Here is a 25,573-nt window from a genome sequence, read left to right on the forward strand (position 1 = left end):
TAAAACGTGTGAAATGTCGGGGTGGCGGCTGCATTCTTTTTAACAGGTTTTAAGTACTGGCATCTCCTAGAGGTGTCACCCCTCCCATCTCCTGTGTAAGAAATGGTAACGCGTTCAACGTGAGACATCAAAAAGCACTTAAACCAACCAAACAGCACGAACTGTGTCGGCCGCGGAAGGTCGCGTTTATTAGCAGCTGGAGAGAGGACGGCACGCGGACTGCGAGCACGGCGCAGCTGACTCGGCTCACGGGGGCCGAGGCGGTGCCCGCCTACTTTGTGGACACTCTCGTTCTCTTGTTCCAAGAGAAGTTCGCGCCGTAGGACTTGGACTTGGGCTTCGGCACCTTCCTCTCTTCGATGTCGTAGCTCCACCCTGGAAAACAAGAGCACACTTACAGGGACAGGATCGCAGAGGGCACCCGAGAACACAGCAGAGGCGCGTGTCCGCAAGCCTGCTGTCCCTTACCTCACCGGGGCACGTGGACACGCCTGAGACGTACTCACTCACTCAGTAACCCCTCCCCGTAACACCCTGTGTGGGAGGGGGGGTCAGAGTGCTGCCTGCAGACGACTTCCCATGCCCTAAGTGAAAGGGGCACCCACCGCCCGGCTTCTCCTTGTCGGTACTCTTGTTCAGTCACTGATGGTGACGTACGCAAGTTCCCACTCCTCGCTCTGGCTCACGATGTGACTGACTTCTCTGACGGCTGCCCGCGGGAGCCCTGGCCAACACAAGCGCTCCCACTGTCTCTGAACACAGGCGCGTGGCGCACACGCTCACCCGGGGAAGTCACCAGCTGGAGCAGACCGCGGAGAGGGCTCCCTGCAGCCCCTGGGCTCTGAGAGGCCCCTGGTGAAACGCAAAGTGCTTTTCAAGCTGTGTTTCCAGGCTGGCTGCGGCAGAATCCCCTGGAGGCACCTGACAAGGCACATTCCTAGGCCGACCAAAGGCCCACGGGGTCGGACAGGCTGGTAGGAACCCGGGAGACTGCTGGGCGCGGACGGGGGAGAGGCAGCGCCTGCACTCCTCGCAGCGAGGCCTCACAGCTGCTGGGACCTGGGTCTGCCTGCGTCCGCGTCTCCTGCGCCAGGTCCAGCCCTCCGGTTCCCTCCCAGGACAGAGAACCACCACGTCCCCCTCCGCACGCACGATGCAGTCGCCCCTCTAGTCCCAGGTCCGGGCAACCCCCGTAACTTTTGTTTTCCTCCCTAAGACCCACCCACTGTCGATCCCGGGAACTCACTCACCACCCTTGCACTCAGGACTTTCTTCGAGTAATCCGTCCTGATGCAGCTGACTCAGGGCTGGGCCACGCCGGCCGTCTGCAACGTCCAGAACGAGTGCTGCACAGGCTCACCGCGCAGCCTCCTGCCCTCGGGCGGCGTCCCGAGCCCTAGTGCTCCCCGGTGTCTCACGCTCGGGCCGCGAAGTCCCCAGCTCGGCGGCCCCTCGGAGCCCCGGGCTGCCCAAAGGGAAGCCTCCACCCCCCTCCCCCGCGTCGGAGGACCCCGCCCCTGCTGCCTGCGGCGACGAACAGTCCCCCCACTACTAGAACGCCTCTCCGCTCGCCCTGGGGACGCGGGGCAGTGCGAACGCCAGGGCAGCGCCAAGACCCAGGAAAGCGAGCACGGGTCCGACTCACTCAGTTGGCGCAGCCTGACTTCCAGAGAAGGGCAAGCCCCGAGCACCCTCCCACCCGCCGACACGGACACACCGAGGACCCCGCGGAGCGCCGGCTCCCTGCAGGGCAGCCTGGCGGGACTCGGGAGCCGACACGTGGTCCCTGCACTCCCGAGCCTGGCTGAGGGCACCAGCCAGCGCCTACGCCGCAGACACTGCCGTGAGGGTCAAACAGGCGGACTGGTGTCGGTGCTTAGAAAGCACCTGACCCGCAATAATCTATCGGGTCACCCGAGAAAGGTGCTTTTCTGAAGTCTTTGCACGTCTGTCTGAGGAAGCCGAGGCACAGAGGGCGGGTGGGTCACCAGCGTGAGTCCGCCCAGCCGGGACGGGGCGGAGCCGGGGTCCCCACGCGGCCCGGCTCCCGGGGTGCACAGTGCGCCCCGGGCGGACGTCGGGCTGCCCCTTCCCCTCCAGTCCGACTTGTAGCTCGCTCGACACATCTTCTCTGGGAGGCATTAGTGTAAGTAAACGTTCTATCGCCCCGGAACCCTAATTCTGAGTTTGTGATGCTCTGGATCCGGGCAGGGACAGTTTGGCCTGGTTATTGGCCACAGAAAGGGGTTCTAGCAGGCAAATCACTGCTGAGGACTAACTGGGCGTGGTGCTGAGACAATTTGAACGTCATGAACTTCTCGGGTACCTCCTTCGTCAATCCGCAAACGGTGATGGCGACTGTCAGAGACACTTCCATGGAGCAGGTAAGCAAGAGCAACGTGTAATGAGCACGTACTGTTCCTTTAACAAACCGTCCCGACGGCCTGCCCGGGGACCGTTCCGACGCCAGAGGTAAGGCAGCGAATGAAACAAAACCTTCCCAGACGTGGAGGCAGCAGAGGCGGAGACATCGGTGAGGGGAGACGCACTAGGTCAGATGCCAGCACAGGAACGCCGGCACCTAGGCACGGGCCGTGCACGCGTGCGCCACGGAGAGAACACTGAGATCGGGGGGCCCGCCCGGGGTCCCACGGGAGCGAGGACCGACCAGCAGCGCGAGGGCCCTGCCGTGTCTGGGCCCGGGACGCGCAGGCAAGGGCCGCGGGCACGCAGGCCTCGGGGCGGGAATGCCTGCTGTTCGTGTCCCGTGATCTCGGCCCCAAGTGCCTTACCTGCACTGTCGCTGGGCTTTAGAACTCAGTTCGCAGGCTGTGCTGCTTACCACGTAGGCATTCTGTAACACCAGTTTCATGTTCAATTATGAGAAAACAAGGCGCAGAGAAGACAGGCCGCCTACGGCCACCTGGCTACTAAGCGGCCCTGCCAGGACTTCAACCAGGCTCGCTCTAAAGCTGTGCACTCGACCGCCTCAGAGATAAAGCCACTTCCACAAAAATGTCCCGCGACGGCAACTTCTACCTGTGCCACCCCTTCCCTTCCGTCCTGTGACCTCATCCCTCCCTCCCCTTCACGTTCGTGAGTGCCGCCGCCCGCCAGCTGGGGAGGAGGCAGCAAAGGTTTCTGTGCGGACGCTGTGTCTGCCCCCTCGGCGATGGCCGGCAGGTGGCCGGGCCTCCCAGTCCGTCCCCACGGAACACTGGGCTGAGCATGCAGCCGAGACTGCGCCACACACACACCCCCGGTCATCACTCTCACTCCGATGGCCTGTCCCCCTCCCCCGCCGCACTGGGGAGGGGACGCTGGTGCTCCCTGGCGCCAGGACACAGGCCCAGCTCTGGACCCAGGCCTGTGCACGAGTCTGAAAACCAACCTGCCAGGGTCCCTGGGAGGCGGGAGGCCGGGCTCTGTGCAGACAGAACCACAGGCTGGGTCCCTTGGCCCCCACCCAGGAGGCATGCTGGCTCTTGGGCACAGGGGCCAGACTGCGGCTGCCGTGATGGTGAAAACGACACAGTACACAGAGTGTCACGACGGAGCCTGGACGGGGGGACGGGCGGAGCCCCCTGCGAGAACCACCAGACACGGGGAGGCCTGCGCTCGCTGACAGCACCCACCTCTGCGCGCGGCTCACTACAGCCACCGGGACCACCGGGGTGGGGCGGCGTTTCTGTCCCTCGCACTTCCCTGCGGAAAGCACGGCGCTCCCAGAGCCGCACAAGCCCCTGCCTCTGGGCCGCGGCAGAAGCAAAGGCGGGACGGGACGCGCAAGGGCAGCTCGCAGCAGAGACACGCTGGGGTCCCAGCCCCACGCACCCCCTCGGGTCTGCGGCCCCGCACTCAGAACACCGCGGGTCCGACGTCACGAGGACAGCGGCCCCTTCTGACCCCGCCCGGCATCTGAGCGCGATTCCGGCGTCGCTCTCCCGAGTGCCCGCCCCGCCCAAACGTCTCTGCCGGCGCGGCGGCCCCGGGGCTTCCGGAGTGGGCGCACTGCACTGGCACCACCGCCCCGGCCGCTGGGCTGACACCGCCCGGAGAGACATCCGTGCCGCGTGGGGCACACGACCGGCCCTGCACGCATCTTCCCGACTTCCCCTCTGGAACCCGCTCTCAGAAAGAAAGACCATGATGTAGCTGGCAGGCAATGCCACGCAGAAACTTAAGAATGGGTCTTCTTTGTGAGATGTTTAAATTTCTATGAGAATTTCTTCCCAACTGTACAATAAGGTTCTGTTGTTTAAAGACACCGCTCAGACCGATCTCCTGGGTGGGACCACGGCAGGGAGAGGGCGCACGCGCTCTCTGGAGAAGGCGGGTACAGAGCCGAGGGGCGGGTCTCCCACCGGGTCCCCAGGCCGCTCCATCGGGCCCCTGGGCACCGGCCCCTGCTCTCCCCGGCTGGGCGGCGGCGGCAGGCGGTCGAAGCCCCGAGATGCAGGCAGCTGCCCTGGCCACGGGGGAGCTCCCCGGGCGCCGGTCCCTGCCCCGGGGGAGAGCAGCTGGGCTGCGGGAATTCCCACCATGCGCGGGAACGCTCTCACAGCGACTCGGGGGGTTTCAGCCCTTGTGTCAAAGCAGCATGCTTACGGTAAAACCCCTGGTGAACCTAAAAGGAGATCTGCAATGTGCTGCACTCCATTCCCCCCCCCCCCCCGAAACATGCCCGTTTATCTTGTCAGTCTCCACACCGTGGCTGGGGCACCCTACCTTCTATCAGAACGCTTGCCGGATTCTTTTCAGATGCCGCCGACACTCACACAACGTGAAACCTCGGAGCACACCCGACCACACCCACCACCCTGTGAATTCCCTGTGTGCGACAGAAAGAGAAGATCAATTCCATCTATTTTAACTCACAGAACCACCTCACATTTGGCTCAGCCACACGAAGACACAGAGACATTCGTCAGTGCTCTTGTGCAACGCGTCACCCCCGGTGACCCCGGTGCGTGCTCCGCTCCACGAATGCCTCCCTCCGCCAGTAACCCGACCTCAGGCCCCGGCCTCAGCGCAGGAGCAAGCAGCGCGGTGATTTTTTTCCTGCTGCCCATCTGTTTGGCACGAGCGGATGGAACAGGCAGTCACTGCGGACAGGGCCGGGGGACGAGAATAGCAAAGGCCTGGGAGGCCAGGGCGCGGCGTGCTGGTGCCAGGGAGGCCTGCGGGCTCCTTGCCAGGCAGCGCACCCACAACACGCCTGGTGAGACAGAGTATCAGCTAAAAATGTGAGTTAAAGGGGGAGGCGGCTTTTCAGGAAGTTCCCTCTGAAAGTCCCTCTACTTTGAAATTCCCAACTACCTGCTATTTGGGGTGGGGAGGGTGGGAGTTTAAAAGTATCTTAGGTCGTCTTTGAGAAAATAAAATGGAGAACAAGTGTTTCGCATACACTGGCAAGGTGATTCTTCCCATGGAAACTACCTGAAATGACTTAAACTAGCAAGTAGGGGACAACGTCAGGCCTGAGGAACCTGAGGGCTGCAGGCCCCCCCCACCGTCTCCGGAGAGCCCTGCCCTCACCGCTCTCTTCCCACACCCACTGGCTGTCGCGTGCGGTTCACCGGCACCCAGAGCAGCGGTCGGAACGACATCGTTTAGAGCCCGACACCAAACGAACTGGTTCCTGTTCCAGAAGTGTATTTGAGAATCAGCTACGAGAAATTTGAAACACGCTTCTCTGCAGAAAAGCCTGTGCAGCAATGTGCAGGTCCAAGAGTCACCCTCGCGGAGGTCGGTCTGGGTGCGGCGAGTGCGCGGGGACTCCCGAACCCTCTTTGACCCAAGGAACGCCAGGAACCTCACTCTGCTACCGTGGGGGAAACGACCGCTACGGGGCGTCATTGCAGACTTCCAGCAACGAACCCCGGATTCACCTCTCCCCAGGGGCCGTGGCAGGCGAGCTGAACATTCCCCGGGCCGGAGACCAGGGCCCGAGGAGGAGGAGCCCGGGGCAGAAGGCGGGGCTTCGGCAGAGCCCTGCGCCCCGCCTGCCAGTCCCTGCGCCCCGCCCTGTCTGCTGCAGGCGCCGGGGCGCTGTCACCTGCAGAGCCGGGCCTGTGAGCGCCCCTGCTCACCGAACTGCGTGCGTGTGCCCGAACGCTGACAGCGCTTCCAGGGGCGTCCACGACACGCTCGGAGCTGTGGCCCATCTGTCACCAGCCCGCATGTTCCCAGCTGGGGTCGAGCAAGGCGATGCCCTGCCCTCTGGCTTCACCTCCTGTGCTGTAAACAAGCGTCCTTTCCACGGCCCACTGACGGACGGACGCATTCTTTCCGTCCGTGCTCCTCGGTGCTGACGTCGCTGTCTGAACCCGGCCCGAGGGCAGCGCTCTCCAGCGCCCGGAGGCCGGGGGTGGGGCGTGCCCGCGGCCCGCAGACGCACCTCGCTCGGGCAGGGGGCAGGGGGCAGGGGCCGTCTGTCGGCCGTGAGCTCGGCGCTCACCAGTCAGCGCTGCACACGGGACAGAAACCCCCGTGAAGACCCGGTGTGGGGCGGGGCAGCACCCCCTCCGTATTCGCTCCCTCGGTGCCTTCGGCGACGTCACAGAACGGGCCCGCCGTGACCGGCGGCAGGAACCAACTCCGACGGACAAAGGTGCACGTTCTGTCCTGTCCGCCGACTGCCCGCCCCCCAAACCAGGGTGTGTTCCCCTGCAGCTCGCCTCAGCACCCCTTCACCTCTGCAGGTCTGAGCTGCGCTGGCCCCTCCGTGGACTGCGGGCAAGACCTGCCTGGCCCCTCCCTTATTCACGAGGGAACTAGGTTCTCCCACACAGGCTCGCTTAGAATGACCAGTCGTGGTTCTGCCTCAGAGAACATCCTTTTACAACAGTCCTGACGGGCCACTGAGATGCCGAACGGAGTGGCCGCCACAGCCAGGCGAACCTCAACAGCAGGGTTCCTTCACTTTCTCCAAAGCCCCACCTGAGGGTGTTCGTTCGTTTCAGAGAGGGGGGGAGGTTGGGGGAGGGAGACATCTGTGTGAGACCCACTGGCCGGCTGCCTCCATACGCGCCCCACCCGGGGATCGAGCCCACGGCCCAGGGCTGTGCCGGAACCAGGCCAGGAGCCCACCGCCTCTCGCGGCACGGGACGGCGCTCCAACCAAGCGAGCCCCCCGGCCGGGGCGGTGCACGCCTCACGTTTACACCCAGGCGCGTCTTCTCCGGGCTCCCGCAGGTGAACGTAAGAGAACGTGCTGACTGTTCTTCCACTTCTAATTTTGTTCTTACTGTTCTTAGGAGTTGGTTTTACAGTCCGATCAGTTGGTGATTCCTATAGATAGATGAATGGTTTTAGAGATCTTTCTCTGTTGTGCGAGAAAAAAACAGGGGATGTGGTTTGTTAGTCTTTCCTGTCTATTTGAGCTCAAATAAACGAAGAATTTGTACGCACTGGTGGGCAAACCGCTCCTTAACGTGAACCGGTGAATGTCCTAACTCTCACTTGTTAATGAACCCGTGGCTGAAACGTCGGACTCCAAGCCCTGAGCCCGCGCTGTGGCTGCGCGTCGGGCCCCAGGGCTGCTGCCTCCTGTCGCGTGTGCAGGTGACGTTTTCCCACCTCCGGGTGCCGTCAACGAGTTACATCGTACCACCTCTTTCGGGGGCTCTGTCCTGCGCTTAAATAAAGGGATTATTCCTAACATTCTCAAAGCACAAGGAAATTAAAGCCTCCAATACATTTAATGCGCTGTATGTAAGACGTATTCTCGCAGGACCTAACACACAGTTAAGACTTCAAGTTCAGATAACACAGGTCTGTCTTTGGCAAACAAACGCAATCATTTCGGCTTGAGAGAAGAGCCCTGTCCTCCCCGCCTCACCGGCTGAAACACGGCACGGGCTCCAGTCGCGCCCCGCCTGGCCCCGCGAGCGCACCGAGCGCGTGTGCGTGCGCTGGCCCGGCCAGCCGGCGCGGTTCCGGTTCCTGCCGCATCAGCAGTCCGGGAAGATGCAGTTTGTGTTCGTCTAAAGTGGTTCGTTACTCTGACAGCTTTACTTCAACAGAACTGTGCTTTGTACTGTGTCGCCACAAAATTAATTTCCAAGATTCGGGGTAACTTAGAACCTTAGCTAGTAATGAAGGTTATTAGATCCCCAGAACATTTATGAGACTGCCAAACATTGATTACTAGGCAAAACTTTAAGTTTATATACTTTTGCTTCTCGTTTTTATATACTTCACAGAGGATGTATCTTTGGGTTTCTCTTTTTAAAATCCTCCCCTAAATATGTTTACTGATTTTGGACAGGGGGAAGGAAGAGAGGGAGACATCAGCTGGTTCCCTCCTGCACGCACCCCGACTGGGGACCCCGTCAACAACCCAAGTGTGCACCCCGACTGGGACTCAAACCCCCAACCTCGGTGCACAGGACGGGGCTCCAACCACCGCAGCCACCCGGCCAGCGCTCTCTGGGTTTCTGAATGGACACATTCATTTTTGCCCATTGGAGACGTGGGACTACAAAGCATACACACGATTGTAAAAAGTTGTGTTTTCTGAACTTACGAGTTTTGGTAGCCTTTTAAAACGCTGGTGTGTAAGTTGTCAACTGCCTCTGTTTTCTCTCTGAAGTGAAAATACCTGTGGCTGGGAGACATGACGAATCTAACCGACATGAACGAAACCCTGCCAGGAGCCCACAGCGGCAAGGGGCATAACTCGGCGGGTAGCGTAGCGGGAGGGTCTGTTTGCCGAGGGAGCGACGGTAGGGCCCCAGAGAGAAATGACGGACTGCTCCAGGACGAGAAAGACTCACGGAGGACAAAGCCCGAGTGGACACAAGTCGTACGCGGCCCTGGCCGGGCAGCGCGGTGCGTCAGAGCACTGTCCGGACACACCGAGACTGTGGTCTTGACCCCTGGCCGGGGCACACACAAGAATCAACCGACGAAGGCATAAATGAGTGGAATCAATGCTTCCCCGTTTCTCTTTGTAAAATCAGTAACTTTAGAAAAGTTACATCTCACTGCCCTGACTGGTGTGGCGCAGCGGGTTGGGCATCGCCCCGCAAACCCAAAGGTCACCAGTGGGACGTGCGGCGGGTGCACGGCGCACCGACGTTCTGTGAGTCACACATCAATGTTCCCGTCCTCCTCTCTCCCTCCCTTCCCCCCCTCTAGAAATAAACACCTTTTTAAAAGTTTTATGTTATTTGCAAAAAGGAACTTTTGTTTTATAGTGTGGCTAGAAATTCTGAAAAGCTATGAAATGTGTCTCGCCCCCAGCGAAGTTAGCTCGGGTCCGATGGGCGAGGGTCCCGCTGCACGGCTCAGCGCCTGCCCTCACGACCGGGGGGGGGGGGGGCACGGAGGGGGGATCACTCTTCCCATCTGCTCTGCCCAGACGGCTCACGCGCGGTGGCCGCCGGGAGAGCCTCGTCTGCCGTGGGCTCACTCTCAGTCCTTGGTGACTCGGGGAAGAGGCAGGGGCTCAGCATCCTAGCGCCTTCCAAGTTCATGTCTGTGACTTCTGTCGTCACCAGTGCTGTCTCTTGGACACCGCGGTCCTACTCGCCTCCCGAGTGGTGGAAGGTGCGGAGAGGTGCTGATTTCTGCCTCCCCCAGACCACGTCCGGAATGCAACAAAGGCAGGCACGAGGACTCTCTCTGCCTTAAAGCCCTCGTTGGGATTCCGCCGAGGGCCTCTGGGGGTCACCAGGATGTGCGCTTCCAACCTCATCCAGCCTGGAGCCGAGGTAACTGGACCGACTCGCTACACCCATCGCTCCGAGGAGCTGCCCGGGACAGCTGTCTCAGGGGGAGATGCTTCACCACCCTCCACCCCCACCGGCCGTGGTGTGCAGAGCCCGGGCGCCGCTCCGCCGGAGGCGAGGCGCCAGTCCAGCCTCTTCTGCCTCCGTCTGGGTCCTGCGTCTTCTAGGCCGGTACATGCCAACTGAGAACAAACATCACCCGGTGATGGAGCTTTACCTTTATTCGTGTGTTTTTAAGGATAGTTAGTATACGATATTATGTTAGTTTCAAGTATGCAATGTTGTGACTTAAAACTTTATACCCCGAACTGTGATCACCCACTCATTTCAGTGATCACCACCACGCAAACTCATCGCACTGTCATTAACCACATTCTTTTTCACCTTTCCACCCACCCCCCACACGTCTCCCTGCTGGCAGCCCTCCCGTGGGTCTCCATGAGCTGGTTTTTGTTTGTTTTGTTTTTAAGATTGCACATGTAAGTGAAACAGAGCATTGTCTTTCTCTGACTTGCTTCACTTGGCCTAACATCCTCTAGGTCCATCCACATGGTCTCAAATGGCCAGGTTTCGTCCTTTTTCACTGCTGCGTAATACTCCACGGCACATGCGTACCACACACTCATCCACTGCCGGACACCGAGGCTACGTCCCCATCCTGCCGGCTGCAGGACACGCGGCAGCGAACACCAGGGTGCGCACGTCTCTCCAGTCCGGGTGCTCGTTTCTCCAGGTGAACGCCCTGAGGGAGGCAGGCCCAGCTCCCCGAGTATCCCCATGCGGCCCTCCACACCGGCTGCACTGATGAGCAGCCCCACTGACATGCTGCACAGTGGCTTCTTGACGCCTGCCCTTCTGACTGCGGCGAGAATGTGGAGTTTCATTAACACACAGGTATGTAGGGCCCCTCCACGCTGAATAAGTCTCTTTCCTTGGTGTTCCTGATACATATCTGGAGTATTCATACTGTATGTTTGGGCATTCACGTGTATTATGTCTCAAGATCATTATGTCATAACGAAATATGTCAGGATTATGATATTCTCTGCAAAAATTACGTTCCTCCATTTCATAAGTTAGATGAGCATTCACTGTCTTCTTTGAAAATAGGTTTCAATGACGGTTCCTAGATCCTGTGTCTGTAACATTTCGGGAGTGACTTTTAACTGGCACATTCTCATCACGAACCGTGCACTGCGGTTCTGACAGTTACCACTCCCGTTCACACGGCATCGAGTCCCTTGTCGTGCATGCACGGGTTCCTCCTTCCCCGAGGCCCTCCCGGGAGCTCGCCGCAGGCCGGAGGGCTCTGTGTCTCTGCAGGGAGAGGCCCGGAGCCCCAAGGGGCAGGACCCCAGGAAGGGCTTGTGGGCAGGCCTCTCCGCCAGCGGACGGGGCGGGGCTCAGAAGCCCAGCTGAGGAGCCCACGAGGATGTCCAGTGAGGCAGGAACTGATGACACAGAAATGAAGGAATGATGAGGGATGACTGTAGTTCTTGTTTGCAGTATTTTTGATATTGCTTTAGTGTTCTATTTTCCGGACGTAGAGGAAAGTCCTTCATCTTTCTTCTCGGGGTATTTGTAAGTCACTACAATTTAGCAGACTTTGCTTTGTAAACTAAAGTTTGCATCATCTGTGAAGGATCCCTCTCTCTCCCTGCGTGACAGCCCCAGAACTCAGGACCTCCTGTGGAATGTTCTCAAGTTCATGCTCGTACAGTAACTTGTACAAGACGAACGACAGTATGCCACCGTTTTTAGAGCGTAACTGGAAACAGTGGTTATGCAAGCAGAGCCTTCGCTGGAACTGCGTGAGAATGATGCCCACTTCATGAGACAGGACCGGACAGGTTTAAGGAGCCAGAGGTGACCCCACACAGCAGTGCTTACCAAGTCCTTCTAGGACAAGGGTCCTGGCCCAGGGCGCACACGGTCCCTGAGGTGGGAAGGAACCTGAGGATATTCCGAGGACCTCAGGGTGTTCTGGGGGCCTTGAGATGGAAGGAATTTGCCCACATGAATATGCACCACAGGAGAAACCCGGTGGCCCATTACTGGTTTGGTTTCCTAGTCGCAGGCGGCTTTGGAAAGAACAATTAGAGATTCCTTATGAAAATTCCCACCCAGGCGAACGTAAGAAGACTCATGTGCTGAAAGGGAGCCGAATGCCGCCCCACAATACGCCCCTTTGGCATACGGACTGCCTTGTCCCGCTTGTTTTTAACACACAGTAAATACAGAAAACCCTCTGAAACCAGAGCGAAAGCCGCCCTTCTTTGCGAGACGGTCACGCTGGTCTGCTCCGAACCGGAGGGAAGGGGGGCCTCCGTCTCCAGAGACCCTCGCCACTGGGGCAGCGGGGACCCACGCCCCATGACCACCTGCCCCGTTCCCTGCCAGCCTCCAGAAACCCTCCCCTGCCCCCGCCTCCTCTGTCTTTAGCTGGAGGTGAACCTTCGGGTGGAGGTGGGCCATTTGGGGGGTTGCTCAGACTTCCCAAGTCTCGTTATGTAAACAGGAGGTGCCCACATTATTAAACTTCCATCTGCTGTCCTGTGTTGTTCTTTGTATTACGGGCGTCTCAGCAAAGAACCTGGAATGACCGAAGGAAAACTATTTTCCTCCCCGATGGTGGTATGGGGGCGGATAAAACTGTCCCTCCCCGTAGTTCCCCTGACTGGTCTGAGAATCAAATTGACACGAGAGAGATGAACAGGGGAAAACGGCTTCAGACGAGCCAGGAAGAGGCTGGGGTGGGGGAGTCTGCTCTGGGGGGCCCGCAGGGGCCCCAACAACAGGCTGAGGCTGCGGCGGCACAGGTTCCAGGCTGCGCCTTCTGCACCGACAACCAACCGTCTCTGGGGACAAGACGCCCGCCCTCTCCCAGGCCCAGGCCCCCTCGGGGAAGTCGTCACAAAGAGCCACGTCCACTGCGTGTGCGGAGCTCCTCCCACCGCTGGTGTTTCTTCAGGGTAATCAGCCTACACTCGTGCTTTTGGCGTGACCCATTTGGAGGTGGCAAAATGCAGTGGCAAGTTAACAGTCTTGCCACTTGGCTTGGTGGTTACCTATGTAAATCACCAGGCCAAACAGTAGTAGCCCCATCTTATTTCGTGATCATAAATTTTCAAGATTTTTTTTAAAATCAAAAAGTGGAAAGGTCACAGGAACAAATTCTGTTTCAGTGGAAAACCGTTGTCATCTACACAAGTCCTCACTGGGTCTCAGATTTCAACTCAATCCCTTCTTTCAGCCTTTTACAGCTTTGTAAACTGTGCGGGGCTGATAGATATGCAAATTGTGCCCTGTGTCCTGCTGGGAGTGATGTCACTGGCTGCCCTCTCAACCCCGTTCTGTCCCCTTCCCTGCGTTCCAGCCTTCCTTTTCCCAGGGTCTCTGCCGCTTTGACTTTTACTTTGAAGTGGTAATACCATCTACCTAGTTCCTTGATAACAGGAATAAAACAAATTTTTAACACATTTTATATCTGCATGAGGGCCATGACTCTTCATTTGTTTAAAAGTCGTCCCTTAACAGATCCGTGGCTGTGAGGGGGGGCCCCTTGTTCCAAAGCTCAAGTCAGGAGTGAGCTGGGGCCTTGCTGCTGGTGTCTGCTTCGGGGCTCCTGCACCCCGGCCCACACTGCACTGCAGTCACCCGGGGGTCGCCGGGACGGGGCCCAGCGCTCTGCTCCCACCCGCGGGTGCTGGGTGCTGGCTGCTGCAGCGGGTCTCCGTCCCCACGGGCCCTCCCGGAGCAGACTGCAGCCCCACAGCCTCCCCTCTGCCCTCCTATTCCTGAAAGACGTGCTCTGCCCCACTTTGAGCATTTCAAGGGGTTTTTACAGCCGGCACAATGAGAAAGACCCCGGGGGCAGGAGGCTCGGCGGGGGAGGCCCACCAGCCTGGGCAGGGCAGAGGGGGCCTCCTGGGCTCCACTGACACTCCCTACGACTGCCTCTCCGACAACGGCAGCACCCCCCCCCCTCGGAGGAGCCCCTCTCCGCCAGCAGACAGAGCCCCACCAGCGAGGAAGGTGGGAGAACTACAGCCAGATCCCTCTGCACTGCAGAGGGAAGCCCCAACAACCCTTCCTCACCCAGGAGAAAAGGGGGGCCTGCGGAGGGCCTCTCAGGGAGCATGCCCGGGCCCAGGGAGACCCCCGGGGGCAGGGCCGGGCTCCAGCCCGAGGACTCCTCGGGAGCACTTCTCCGTGAGTGTGCGGGGAGGGGGTGAAGGGGGGCAAGGAGGGGGGCGGGGGTGGGGGCAGGGGGGGAAGAAGCCCATGGAGGGCACTCGGCCCTTCCTTCCCGTGGCCAGGCGCATGGAACCAGCCTTCCCCAGGGCGGGGGACGGGGGACGGGAGGGAGACGACCGCAGAGGGGCCGGAAGCAGGGGTCAGCTGGAGGGGTGGTCAACACCAGGAAGGGCAGAGGCAGGGCGCTCTCATGTAAGAAGAGGACCCGCACAGCACCTTCCCGGGTGCTGAAGACACTGAAGACAGCGACGGGTGGGGACTGTGGGGTGCAACAGGGTGGGTCCCCTAATTCAGCTCTTCCATTCCGCTGTCATGTGGGATGTGAGCCTCCACTCCGAGTCCCACTCAGAGGGCGGGCCTGGGGAACGGGCCTGTTCCTTCAGCACAACACGGCCCTTTCCTGCGCCGGACGGGTTTTCCCGTTTCCACGGGGGCCACGGAAGACGCCACAAGAAACACCCAGAACACGCGCGGGGGGTCGTCTGCGTGCTGCTCGGCCCTCCAGACCGGCGCTGCCCGAGGGGACGCCCGACGGGGGCGCGAACGCCCCGCCCCACACGGGCGGGACAGGCTCCCCGCACAGCCACGCCTAGAAGGGACTAAAGGGAAATGGGTAAAATTCATTTCAACATATTTTCCTAACCCAATATATATCCAAAATATTATCAGTTCAAGATGTAATCAATATAAAAATCATTAGGTATCTTATACAAGCTTTCTACTTGTTCGATTTCTAACTAGAGGGAATTAACAGTTCTTCCCAAGACAGAACGAGTGGCCGAAGTAAAGGGACTTGCACCAAATCTCGAACCAGTCGGCGCACGCACGGTCCCGGGCGTCACTGAGCGCACCGAGCAGACGCGCCGCCGGGCCTGGAGCCCACCGCCGGGCCTGGAGCCCACCGCCGGGGACCGAGGTGCCGGGCTGCGCCTTCCCCCGCAGGTGCGGATGATGGTCCCGGGGGCAGGAGAAAAGCTCACAGCTGCGCCCCAGGACTGGGCCTCGGGAACCGCAGACCCCGGGAGCCCAGCTGCCACCGCTGGCACACGGCAGGGCCCTCAACCAAACCAAACTACACAGACAGCAAGACAGGAACGGACTGTCGGACTGTCGTGGGCGTTACAACAGAAGAGAGCACGTGCACTGTGGGGGAGGGGCAGGAGAAAGGATCAGGAGGAGCGAAGCCTGGGTCGGAGGGAGGGAGCGAGGGCGAGAGGGGGCCGCAGACTCGGGGCCGAGGGGGGCAAGGCCACGTCCGAGCTCTGGTGCAGGGCACTGCCTGCGTCGTGAAGAACGCTACGTCACCAGTCGGGTTTGCCTGTTGAGCACAGGGCCTTCGAGATGTTTGAGTAAAGAGTATTTTATGAGTTATAAAAATGTCGGAGAAGAAAAGTTCTTAGTATTGAGGCAGTATATGTACCACTTCAGCCTGGGGGTCAGCAAACATTTTCTGCACATAACCAAGCAGGACAACATTTTTAGAATCTAGGGTCTCCGCTGCAGATAATTCTCCTATCGTCTGCGTTCAAGTAACACTGCGCGCCCACTTCAAGGTACGTGACCTTGTTAGCTGACGTTACCTGATGTCCGTGACCTCAGTGTCTCTGAACTACAGACCGGGGACACCGCTGCTGCCTCACACAGTTGGAGTGAGAACCAGATCAGAACGAAAACCCTTGGCACAGCGGCCAGCTCATGACTTGGTGTCCATTAACGGTGCTCTTGTGACGACAGTGCTCGCTCACTACCTGAGCCTGAAACACAGCGAGACGTGTTCGCTAGCGAGCGGCTGGCTCCGGGATCCTGTCCATTACCTTGACTCTACAGAGCAAACTTTTGTATCAAGGGACACCATGGTCTGACCTTTTTTATTTTTCTAACCATTTAAAATTAAGGGAAACAAGAAAAGTAAGAAGGAAATGAAAGGCAGGTTTTCGATCCTCAGGGCAGCCCCCGCATAGACAAACTGTGTGTGTGTGTGCGTGGCCGTTTCGCCCTCCTCTCCCGTGTCTGGGCGCTGGGACAGGCCAACACTTAGCGCTCACAAACGGACAGCCTTTCCCACACGTCCCCGTCGGCACAGAACCGTCCGCCTCGACCCAAACCCACCTCGCGCCGCGGGAGCAGCGGACGGGGGCGGCAGGGGGCGCCGCAGCAGAGAAGGAAGGGGCGAGCGAGGCAGCCCCGGGCCCGCCGCCTGCGTCCATGGCTGCTGGGCGCTGCCCAGTCCACGTCCGGTGTCAAGGCCGCGCGCAGCAACGCGAGACCTGCCCTAGTCCCCGGCCAGCAGACAGCGGTGGCGGGAGAAGCCGGGTCACCAGCAGTCTCTACGCACTGGCGCTTGCGAAGCACTTCCTCCTCGGGCCCCACCCTCCCGGACACTGGAGCGCCCATGGGCACCAGCTCCGGCACCGAGGCGTGACGCAGCGTGTGCGGGGAGGACAGCCCCACGGGTCTGTCCCCCGCCACCGGAGGAGCAGAGAGCACCCTCCACCCCGACTCCGCCCCATTCACTCACTGGTGTCAGGGACCTCCCGCCCCAACAGCCAGAGAAACAGGCCTTGTGTGTCGAAAGGTAAGTAATGCTGAACGTCAAGTAAGTCCGGCCGAGCGCAAGCCCGAGGGTGAACCGCGGTGGGCCGGCCACTGAGGACTCTCCCGGGAGGGGGAGGGGCCTCAGATTCCTGCGTAGGGAGACGCGCCTCAGAAAGTCAGTCGTTTCCCCGACTCCGCACATCCATCACGTAAGTTTGGTGCTCAGTACCGGGCACGAAGCAGCGACGAGACGGACACAACTCCCGCTGCCGTGCGTGTTAGACTCCGACCCACCGTCAGCCGGGGGCTCTATGCAGTGCTGTGCCTGTGTGTGGTCGAGTTACGCTGTCTCCTGTGAGTGACAGTGTGCCTCGGTGTCCCTCCCCGGGGGCAGAGAGACCAGACTGCAGACGCACCTGGCTTCGGGGGCGGCAGTGGCCAGCCCACACCTGCAGGGCACACTGACGGCGGCAGTCACGCACCCTTGTGACCATGCGGAGATTCACCACCCGGAGACTCCGCAGCTCAGTTAGGGCTCCTGCCACCACACTTACACACCACAGACCTTGAACGAACACTTTCGGAGGTGCCAGACACAGCACACGGGAGGCTGCGAACACGGGAGACATCAACAGAGCTGGCCTGGATAAGCCGCACCACAGTACGGGGAGCGAAACACACGGCCCCACGCACGCCACCCCAGTACGCACAAGGGTTGGTGTGGGTGGGCGGGCGGCTGGCAGGCGAGCCCCACGGAGGGAGAACACCATTTTCCTCCGCCTTCACCCCCTCCCCGACCTCTCTGGGCGGCCGAGCCCTGAAAACAGGGCTGCTACCAGCGAGAACTGGACCCGAGTGACCTGCCTGTACGGCAGAACGGACGCCTGCTCTGGGGGTCCCGTGAGCCCCCTGCTCCCACTTGGGGGCCCCGGGCCCTGTGCCATCCCTTGCTCAGGGCGGCACAGGAACCTCCACTGGGTGGCCCGCCCCTGGGCCTCCTGTTCTCACGGGGCCCCTCCACGTGCGCCTGAATTTGTCTCTCTCCTGTTAACCTTCCTCAATAACTATTATTGGAACCTAGAAAGGCAGACAGAAAAATTTTCCTCCCCAACAACAGTTTAGAGAGAGTAATGTTAACTTTAAGTCAAAATAATGTTTTAAAGACTATGAACACTTTTGAGAATTACACAATTAAGAAATGTGCAAACTGCCAAGAAAGTGTGAATAAGGATCCACACTCATGTAGATTCTTAAAGCTGTCAGACGCCGACTGCTACCAGGGCGCATTCCCGTACTATCGTCTGGCCACTCAACGAGGTGCTGCGCACTTCCGTTCTCCCTGCCTCGTGGCCCTCCACCGCCCCGCTGTGCACAGGGGGGAGGGGAGCGCCAGGCTGTCCCAGCGGTGAGCCCCGCACGGTGCCCCCCCCTCCCCGAGGTCGCGCAGCCTCAGACCCCGGCCACACGCGGCACGGTGCGAACTTGGGGCGAACACACGGGTGACCTCTGCAGTGCTTTCACGTGTATGTGTCGCACAGGTTGGCTGATACTGGTCATCTTTTATGTTTATGTATCGCCTCGTAGTAACAGAATACACAGATGTCACCTCTTCAAACGGATAACTAGGTTAGACTCACATTCCGTCTGCCCAGCTGGAACAAAAGAATGCACCAGCACCCATGTACAGCAGTGCATTCAGATCCCAGAGACGAGCAGCGGGAGTAGTTACCGATGTCTGCTACGGCTGTTATTCCAGCAATGAAAAAACATTAAGTTCACTGTAAAATTAACACAGAATCGTAATTAGGATTAGAATTCAGATTGGTCTAACTCCAAAGCCTTTTTTCATCATTGCACTGCGGAGCTTAATAACAGAAAGGGAGAAAAAAGACATTTTGCATTTTCTCGATAGCAAGATCCACATAAACCAACGCAGTCATGCACCACTCAGTGACAGGGACACTTTCTGAGACGTGTGTTGTTAGGTCACTTGCTGCTCTCTGTGCCAACACCAGAGCGGCACTCACACAGACCCAGACGGCGCCGCCTACGCCCCACACGAAGCCTAGAGCTGTGAGGCCACGGCCCTGCGGACCCGTCACTGTGCCGAGTGCTGCGGGCAACCGCAGCTCCGTGGTGCCTGCGTGTCGGAACGTCCCTCCCGCACGGCAGGCGCAGTGGGACTGCGCTGTGGGAGACACAGGGCCCTCGCCCTCGGTGGGGCCTGCGGGACCGGAAGGGGCTCTGGCCGAGCGAGTAGGGAGTGGGTGTGGAGGCCGGGGTGCTGCTGTGCACCCGCAGACTGGCTGCACCGTGCACCGAGACCACGCTGAGGCTGTAAACGGCGCGAGAGAATGGAACGCGGTCGGAGCCGAGCTGCGGGAGCAGGAGCGCGGCACTGACGACCGCCCCGAAGTAGCAGAAGAGCTGCGAGGTGGACCGGACCTGGGATGTCGGCCCCGAGTAAGAGGACAGTGAAGAGGCGTCAGCACTGGAAGGTCCAACCGGAGCCTGACCGGACGTGAGAGACCGCGCAGAGAGCGGGAGCGGGAGAGCGCTCTGCTCCCTGCCTCCACTCCCACGAGAGCAGCGGGGCTCCCGGTGACGCGGGCGTTCCACCCGAGACGCTGCTCCGTGCAAGGGGGGTGTTCTGACGCTGTGCGCTCCCTCAAACTACTGGACCGGATACCCTGAAACACGTCTTTCAAGTCAGAGTCTATACCCCGTGGTTTTGATTCATGTGAAGAACATAAAATCGTGTCTTCATTTTCCTCATCAAAGCCGAACAAAACCAGACAGACGTACCGTTTTTCTCTGCGAAGGCAGCTGCGTCTTCTTTAGTGCTGAAGGTCAGAACCATGTTGGACAAGGGGTCGGCCCTGCAAGAAACAATTGTTTCCCACGGTTTAACATTTTAAGTTCTGGCTGAAAACACAATCGGTATTTAAAATACAGTGGAATGTTTAGAAAATAAACAGTTGCTACAGTATCAAATAAGTACACTACTGATGAAGGGTCTTATTTCAAATAAACTCTTCAAACCTGTTCGCTGCTTGTATGTTAGATTGGATTGCTAACCGTTCCTCTCACTGTGGCCTGTATGTCCAGAAAGGGACAAAATTTTGCCACCCCCAGACCCCAACCTTTGGCTTACTGATTTCAGGCTGGTCGTTACAAAACGCAAGACTCGGAAAGAGGCTCTGGCCCTCTTCCTGTGCTGCCCTGAGAGTCTGAGAGCAGGGCCCGCTCCGGGGAGGGAATCTGGGACGCTGCGTGAGCCCAGTTCGACCGGGGACGGCGGCCAGGAGCGCCGCAGAGCGGCCCGGTGGCCGGACCCCCCCGCATCCCACCGACTCCAGGTTACCTGGCAGGAGTCCGCCTGCCACACCTGTTTCACCGTCCCTCGGTCACCTGTAAAGTGTCCATTTCACTTCTGAACCCTAAGGGCCCGGTCCCCTCTTTTCTCATCTGTCCAAGGAAGCGCACACCACACCCCCCACTGTTCTGTCCGCCCGCAGCTATCAGCCCGGACAGAGCGCACCGTGCTGACACTGCTGTCACCCAGGTAAGCCTAAGGGGCAGAGAACCAACAGCTTCTGCTACTTCTTCGTACAGAAAGCTCTGAATGACTGATTACTAATGTTTCAGGGGGCACCTGGCATGTTAACAAGTCACATGTTCACCAAAAGATGTGTACAAGGATCTTGATTTTAGAATTATGCATAATAACCCCCACTGAAAACTAACCAAATGCTATCAATAAATAGTGCAATGAATGAGTCAACAATAAAAAATGTTTTCCAGCAGGAAAAAACGTTGAGCATAACACCTCACTCTAAAGTGAGACGATTTGAGCCGAGAACCGTCTCCAACCGAAGCCTGGACCCCCGAGACCGACACTCGGGGAGTCTCGGTAAGAAGGACGTTTCCGGCTGGTCCGCCGCCCCCTTCAGCAGCCGCCCCTGCCGCCCCGCCCCCGGAGCCCGCCCTGCGGCTCCCCACGGGGCCACGCTCCACCGTGCAGACCGAGGTCCCCGGTGTCCCTGGGGCCACTTGGTTCGGCGCGCTCCACGTTTATTCATCACAAGCCCCGGGAGCTTACACGTCCCCTCGAAATAGCTTCTATTTCATCTCGTCTAGTCTCCTCCCCTTACGAGCAAAACACCACTTTACAACCAAGTTTTACTGTATTTTAAAAATGGGTGACAGTGCTGCTACTCAAACACCCACGCGCAGCGCGGGAGCACGCCAACAGTGCCCGCGACGCCAGTCACCCGGGTAAATGTGCGCCGTGTCCCAGAACGGTGACGCCCGCACGGAAGGTGCCGTCCGAGCGCACGCCGCTCGCGCGGGCGTTTCAGAGCCTACAGGGAGAGGGGGAGGGGCGGGGAGGGAGAGGGGCGGGGCGGGGAGGGGGAGGGGCGGGGCGGGGCGGGGCGGGGCAAGACGCGGCGACGGAAAGCGCGGCACTCACGTGGACGCCCAGCCCATGAGCGGGTTCTCCCAGCGCTCCCTGGTGTCGAACTCCATCTTCCACTTCTTGGTGTTGTTCACGCCAGACTGCATGTTGTTGCGAGCCGGGACGAAGATCCTGACCCTCCGCGTCTTGATGTGCTCCTCGGGGACTCCGGTCAGAGTCGTGATGTCCTGCAGCGAGACGAGCAAGCGCGTTCCCAGCAGCCCACGCGCACCCTGACTTCCCACGTTCCGGCGCCCTGCGCAGATGCACCTGTGAACTGAGTTTTGTTCAAAGCGCTCTGGCTTATTTCACTACTCCACTATTTTACAATAAAAACGGCTGCTTGTATCTGCAAAGTGTGTGCGCCCGGGTGGGGAGAAGTGTTGGGGTGCAGTGGAAAGGGTTCATAGAAATGTTTGCGCAACTTCTGGAGCGTCTATGGTACAAGAGCCCACGGTCAACAACAGACTCTTACTTCACGAGCAGGTACAACTGGGCAGCACAGAAAAGATGCAAAGGGATATCAAAGCAAAGAATATTTAAAAAGTGACTACATTAAAATAAAAACTGCCAGAGGTTTCTGTATCAAACTGATTACAACAAGCCATTCTGGCCCTGACTGGCGTGGCTCAGTGGATTGAGCTCGGGCTGCGAACCAAAGTGTTGCAGGTTCAATTCCCAGTCAGGGCACATGCCTGGGTTGCAGGTCAGGTCCCCAGTGGGGGCCACATGAGAGGCAACCACACACTGATGTTTCTCTCCTCTCCTTCCCTTCCCCTCTCTTTAAAAATGAATAAATAAAATCTTTAAAAGTAAACAAACAAACAAACAAAAAACAAGGCGTTCTGTTCAGAGGAATGTCTCAAGCTTGGTGCAAACAATTAAAATCAATTCACAATTTTAATTAGTATTTTATCTCCCTTTGGTGAAACCTGCTAAAAAGAAAATGATACATCAAATCTATTTGCAAAAAATAAGCCAAAAAAGTTGTATGATTCTGCAGAAACTCACTTGGCTCTCTTTTTATAATTCAGTCCAGTATCAAATGCTCAACTGATGGATGCACACAATTTTGATGCCCCAGGTTAGATATATGTATCAAATTACAGTAGTATAGAGGACACAAAAAAATAAAGTAAGTCAGACTTTAAGTCATCATTTAGTAATGGTGTAGTAAACACTTTAGTCTATCAAAAATCACGTTAGAGCCAACCATATCACTCTTTATAAGAATGATTATGATGAAGGTTTAAAATCAAGGTGTGCGTACTGACATAAATTTGAAATAACTGGTGAAGACTTCAGCCAGCGTGCCGGAGAAGTTAGACCCCGCCCACAAACACGCGGAATCACAACTAAACCGCAGCACCGGCACCGCACCGAGAACCCCCGAAGGCTGGCCCAGGGAAGTCCTACAGCCCAGGGCGGAGGCGCTGCACAGGCAGGTCCCCGGTCAAACCTTCGGAGGAGGAGGAGGAGGAGGAGGAGGAGGAGGAGGAGCGTCGTGGCTGCAGAGTCCCCCGGAGGAGGGGGAGCGGAGCGAGGGGCCGGGAGCGGAGCCCCGCCAAGGGCTGGCTGTGCAAACTGGCAGGGGCTGCGTGTGTTGTGAGAGAGACGGAGGGCAGCTGGGACCCGGGGCCCCGCCACAGGCCCGGCTGCGCACTCCGGGCCCCAGGGATACAACACAGGCAGGACCTGAACTGACAGGCCTGAGGTCAGGGCTGGAGGAGAAAGGGCTGGGACAGGTCCTTCCAGGACCAAGTGCCTGCAGGCCCCACTGTTCCCTTCTTCCGTCCCTCCCGCGCCAAGATTGCCGGAGGCCCCACCCAACTCCTGCTGAACCGCTCCCGGTGGCCCCCGCAGGCAGCCCCCCCTCCCTGGCTCCCACTGTGGAATTCCTGACCATCTCCCGAAGGCCCACGGGCAGGGGCTGGCTCAGAGTGCCTTACGCCTCTTGCTAAGCTGCCCCAAGCCCTGCAGCAGCAGTGACCGGTCTGAACCTGCACTGTGACTCCCATCAGGTTGTCCCAAGCCTGGGATAAGCTGTGGCCGCTGCTGGCCTGGAACACAGCTTCAACTCAGGGGCCACAAGTCCAGTGCGGGGGGGTGGGGGGGTGGCCTGAGCTCACACGGTGGTGCCCACCAAAGGGTCCCGAGTCGGGCACAGGAGCACCTGGCACCAGCTCGCAGCACGACACCTCCAAACCCAGCGCCAGCTCAATTCAACTGCAGGTCGCTCTGTCCATCCCACCAGGCAACTCCAAGCCAGGCCAAAGTGTGGCTGGCCTTGGTCTACGCCGGAGCCCCTCCCAGGAGTCCGCAGATCCCACGCACCCCGTGGCCCGCCCAACCGGCTCCACAGACAGCACGGCCCCCCAACATCAGAAATACACAAAATAGAGTCCAAAAAACAACAGAAAAGATCAATGAAATGAAGTGGAAAAAACAAAATAGATAAACCTTTTGCCAACTAATCAAGAAAAAAAGAGAGGCTCCCCGCCAAAATGTTATAGGGTGCAGCCAAGAGGGGGGCCCCAGAAAGGAATTTGGAGTGGGGTCCAGAACTCAAGGTGTCCAGGAACTATTAGAAAGACATATAAGATGTCCTCACCCCTTACCCCTTCACGTGTGAGTTGGGGGAAGGGACGCATGGAGCAGGGCCCTTGAGAGCTGTTTTGCAGAGCAACAGCTGTGCAGCTAACCTCTGGTGTGGTCATTTAACATATCTGTATATGTTATATGTCTATAAGGTTATACATCTATAACCTTTAACTGGTTGCATAGATATGTTAAATAGCTGTGGCCATGATCTGAGCCAGGGGGATGGTAGTAACTTTCCCAAGATGTAACTGGGAGGCAGCTCCCCCTGGTTACAGTGCCTGCGTGGGAGCTTGGAGATGACTGGCTCCACGACATGGGGCCACACCTGCCCAGACTCACGATGGCAGCCCGGTAAAGCTGGAAGGACATGAGAGTGTTGGCAAGTGTAGCCGATTGTGGGAAAGGGGGCTGCAGAGGAAGACTGGCTCGGGGATTTAAATCCAGACGTGGCAGCAATTGGAGGGAGGATCACAGCCAGTGCAGGAGGAGAACCACTCAGTCTTTAGCAGAGTGCAGACCCCCGCAGCCCTGTGAGAGAGAATCACCATGCGGCTTTAGCAGAGAACCGCCACTAGGTTTTGGCAGAGTGATGACCCCCCTCCTCACAGCCATTGCAGAGAGAGAACCATGCGGCTGTGGCAATAGAGGGGAGAACCACGCGGCTTTGCCAGAGTGGGGACCCCCGCAGCTTTAGAAGGGGGAACCACCACTTGGCTTTAGCAGAGATCCCGACGACACAGCTGAGGGTGCCGGGAACCGAGGGAGGCCTACCAGCCGAGACGGATTACTGGGAAGAACTGGGGACTGCCTGAGCCATGGACTTCTATTTCTTTTCCTGAGATACAGTACCCCAGACTGGGCAAAGGGGGAAGGAAGGACTGTGTGTGTGTTTGTGGGTATTTTAAGGGACTTTGGGATTTTGATGAAGACATTAGGTCACTACTTTAAGTCTGTACAGCAGTAAATAAACATTTCCTTTCCTTTTCACGAATCTCGGGCATTGAGAGATGTCTTTCCTATAAGGCAGCGGACATAACGAGCCTGGGGGGGGGGGGGTTCCTTTCAGTAACAGTATATCACCCTTGCCCCCCCCCCACCTTCTGTAACAAAAATATAATCAGAATTGAAAGAGGAGAAGAGACGGCTGACTCCACGGAAATAAAAGCATTATCAGGAAATACTACGAACAATTAAATGCCAATAAATGAGACAACCTGGAAGAAATGGGTCAATTCCTAGAAACACAATCTTTTAAAGCTGAATCAGGACCAAACAGAAAGTCTGGACAAACCAATAATTACTAATAAAATCGAAACAGTTATCAGAAACTTCCAATAAACAAAAGCCCTGGACCAGGGAGATGACTTCATGGGTGAATTTTACCAACATTCAAATTACTACTGTCCTCAAAAATGCCAACAGATCCCAGAGCGGGCAAGGCTCCAAAGCCCATCATAGGAGCCCGGCCCTCCCTCACACCCAAACCAGGCAAAGGCACTACAGAAAAGGAGAGTTACAGGACGATGTCTCCGACGAACATGGATACAAAAATATTCACAAACATGTGCTAACCCAATTCAGCAATACGTTATTAAAAAGATCATACACCAGTATCAAGTGGGATTTATTTCTGGGATACAAGGTCGGTACAACATCTACAAATCAATTACTGCCATATGCCACATAAACAAAATTAAGTACAAAAATCATATGATCATAACAATAGATGCAAAAAAAAAAAATAAAAAAAGCCCCTGACACAGTCCGACACCATTTCTGATGAAGAACACGCATCGCAATGGGGACGGGGGACCGTGCCTCAGCGTGGGGAAGGCCGCCTACGACACGCCCACAGATGACGATGGGGGCGGGGCTCAGAGAGTTAGAAAACTTTAGTTTTAGGTAACAGTAAGTTTAGTAACCAATGCGTGTAAGAAAGCCACTGTTCCGGGAACGGAAGGCGTGACCCGCCCGGAGGCCAGGA

General features: G+C 58.0%; 1 protein-coding gene across 1 annotated transcript in view; it reads right to left on the minus strand.

The window, feature by feature from the left end:
* Nucleotides 1–123: 123 nt before the first annotated feature.
* NDUFS4 (NADH:ubiquinone oxidoreductase subunit S4) overlaps nt 124–25,573 on the minus strand; it is a 75,922-nt gene continuing 50,472 nt past the window's right edge. The window contains exons 3-5 of the mRNA XM_045839958.1: nt 21,004–21,176; nt 19,335–19,408; nt 124–375 (exon numbers count right to left, since the gene is read on the minus strand). Coding sequence (XP_045695914.1) covers nt 272–375; nt 19,335–19,408; nt 21,004–21,176 — 351 coding nt within the window. The 3' untranslated portion in view covers nt 124–271. The remainder of the gene's footprint in view (nt 376–19,334; nt 19,409–21,003; nt 21,177–25,573) is intronic.

Source organism: Phyllostomus hastatus, unplaced genomic scaffold (genome assembly GCF_019186645.2).
Source record: "Phyllostomus hastatus isolate PE091 unplaced genomic scaffold, TTU_PhHast_1.1 phas_contig_329, whole genome shotgun sequence".
NCBI classification, from domain to species: domain Eukaryota; kingdom Metazoa; phylum Chordata; class Mammalia; order Chiroptera; family Phyllostomidae; genus Phyllostomus; species Phyllostomus hastatus.